General features: G+C 34.5%; 1 protein-coding gene across 1 annotated transcript in view; it reads left to right on the top strand.

Moving 5' to 3' along the window:
- Positions 1-2174, top strand: part of CASC5 (cancer susceptibility candidate 5) — a 102920-nt gene that overhangs the window by 70299 nt on the left and 30447 nt on the right. The window contains 1 exon segment of the mRNA XM_011932713.1: positions 539-654. Coding sequence (XP_011788103.1) covers positions 539-654 — 116 coding nt within the window.

Genomic DNA, 2174 nt, shown 5'->3' with positions numbered 1-2174 from the left:
CCACTAAACCCAGCCCTGACTTGATTTTTTCAATACTGTATCAAGAACATCAAAGCCATTGGATTAGTGCTATAAAAACATTTTTAAATAACCAAATTTTCCCTGCCTTATTTTATAATTGGAGGATATGCCAGAAAAGTTTGAGTTCAGCCTGGGATAGAGTAAGGATTATGGCTAGAGAATGAGAATAGTTACTAGGAAACTGGCTTAAAAAAAAAATTAAAAAGCGTTCCTGGTAAGTTTGAATTTCTAGGTAGTATTTATTTTCTTAACATAGCCATATTCAAACTACTGTCATTCCCATGTGAGTAAGAAAAACCATAGTTCCAGTAAACATCTATGGGGAAAGGGAGTTAGAAATCAGAGACTTGAATTCAGATTCTAATTTTTTGCTTACTGGCATTATGAACTTGATGGAGTATTCAAATTTTTCTTTATAGAACATTGTAAAATAGGCACTCTGAAATTTGAGTTAATTCTTATATATGGTTTTGTCTACAAGATACCAGTTCTCAAGGACTGAATTTTTTTTTCCCAGTTTACTATAAACACACCACCTACTCCAGAAGACCTGATGTTAAGTCAGTATGTTTACCGACCCAAGATACAGATTTATAGAGAAGATTGTGAGGCTCGTCGCCAAAAGATTGAAGAGTATGAAAGCTTTAATTTTTATGTGTGTTTTTTTGAGGGGAGGGGAGGGATCAGTGAATAGTTTGTGTGGTAAGGTTTTGATTGAATAACACTGGCATGGGGTAAAGTTGATGGCATTAATTGGCAGTGTGATGTGGGAGAAAGAGCTTTGGCCTTGTAGTCAGATTGAAGCTCAATCTTGGCTTCAACACTAGCTGTGTAGCCTTGGGTAAGTCATTTAACCTTCATTTCCAAATCCATCAAGTGGGGTTAATAAAACCTACTCGGCCAATAGATATGAACAATAGAAATGGCGTATATAAATTGTTTTCATACCATTCTTAGGAAAAAGTAGGTCCTTAATAAGAATAAACAGTAATTCTTAGATTATGATATCATAAGTTGATTGCTAGAGAACATCTTCAAAAGAAAATACCCTTTAGAGATTTATGCAAGTTGAGTAACCCTAATATGGAAATTGGAAATCTGAAATGCTCCAAAATCCAAAACGTTTTAGCCACCAACATGATGCAAGTGGAAAATTCCACACATAAATACTTAAGTACTTTACACAAACTTTGTTTCATGCACAAAATTGTTTAAAATATTGTATAAAATTACCTTCAAACTATGTGTACAAGGTATATATGAAACATAAATAAATTTTACGTTTAGGCTTGGGTTTCACCCGCAAGATTTCTCATATATCCGAATAGTCCAAAATCCAAAATACTTCTGGTCCCAAGCATTTCAGATAACGGGTACTCAATCTGTATATAGTGCCTGAAATCAGATTGCCTTTGAGTGTATAATTTTACATTTACGCTTGTTTATGTATATGAAAGAACATGGTTTTACTTAGAAGATAGCTCATTGCTATGGTATACGTAAATACTGCAGACTGATTTACAAATTAGATATATCTAGATTCCCTTAGGTAAATCAGACTTTAAAACTCAGAATAATGTTTATGTCATACTCATCTGGGACTATCCAACTAAATTTGAACCAATCTAACAGAAAAGAAATAAAATAATCTTTAAGAATTATCTGTGTCTTAGAAGTAGAAGAAAAAAATATTAAAAAATTTTAAAAAGAATTACATAGTTTTAAAATCAGAAATGTAAGATATTTCAGATTTGCCTGATTCTGTTCATTTAACAAATATTTATTGAGCACCTATATCTGCCAGTGGTACTATACGATGCACTGGGGTTCATCACTGAACAAAACTGGCAAATTTTATATCTTCATGTTGTTGGAAAGAGTTGGCTGGGTCAGGATTTCCCTGAGAATGTTTGTTTGTTTATTTCTTTGTTTCTTTGTTTATTTTAATTGAGACAAGAGTCTTGCGATGTTGCCCAGGTTGGAGCGTAGTGGCGCCATCTCAGCTCACTGCAACTGCCGCATCCTGGATTCGAACAATTCACCTGCCTCAGCCTCCCAGGTAGCTGGGATTACAGGTGCCTGCCAACATGCTGGGATAATTTTTGTATTTTTAGTAGAGACGGGGTTTCACCATGTTGGCCAGGCTGGTCTTG

This window comes from Colobus angolensis, unplaced genomic scaffold (assembly GCF_000951035.1).
Source record: "Colobus angolensis palliatus isolate OR3802 unplaced genomic scaffold, Cang.pa_1.0 Scaffold97, whole genome shotgun sequence".
Lineage (NCBI taxonomy): Eukaryota > Metazoa > Chordata > Mammalia > Primates > Cercopithecidae > Colobus > Colobus angolensis.
The sequence above is the reverse complement of the archived record's forward strand: the minus strand, read 5'-3'. Positions and strand labels throughout refer to the sequence as shown.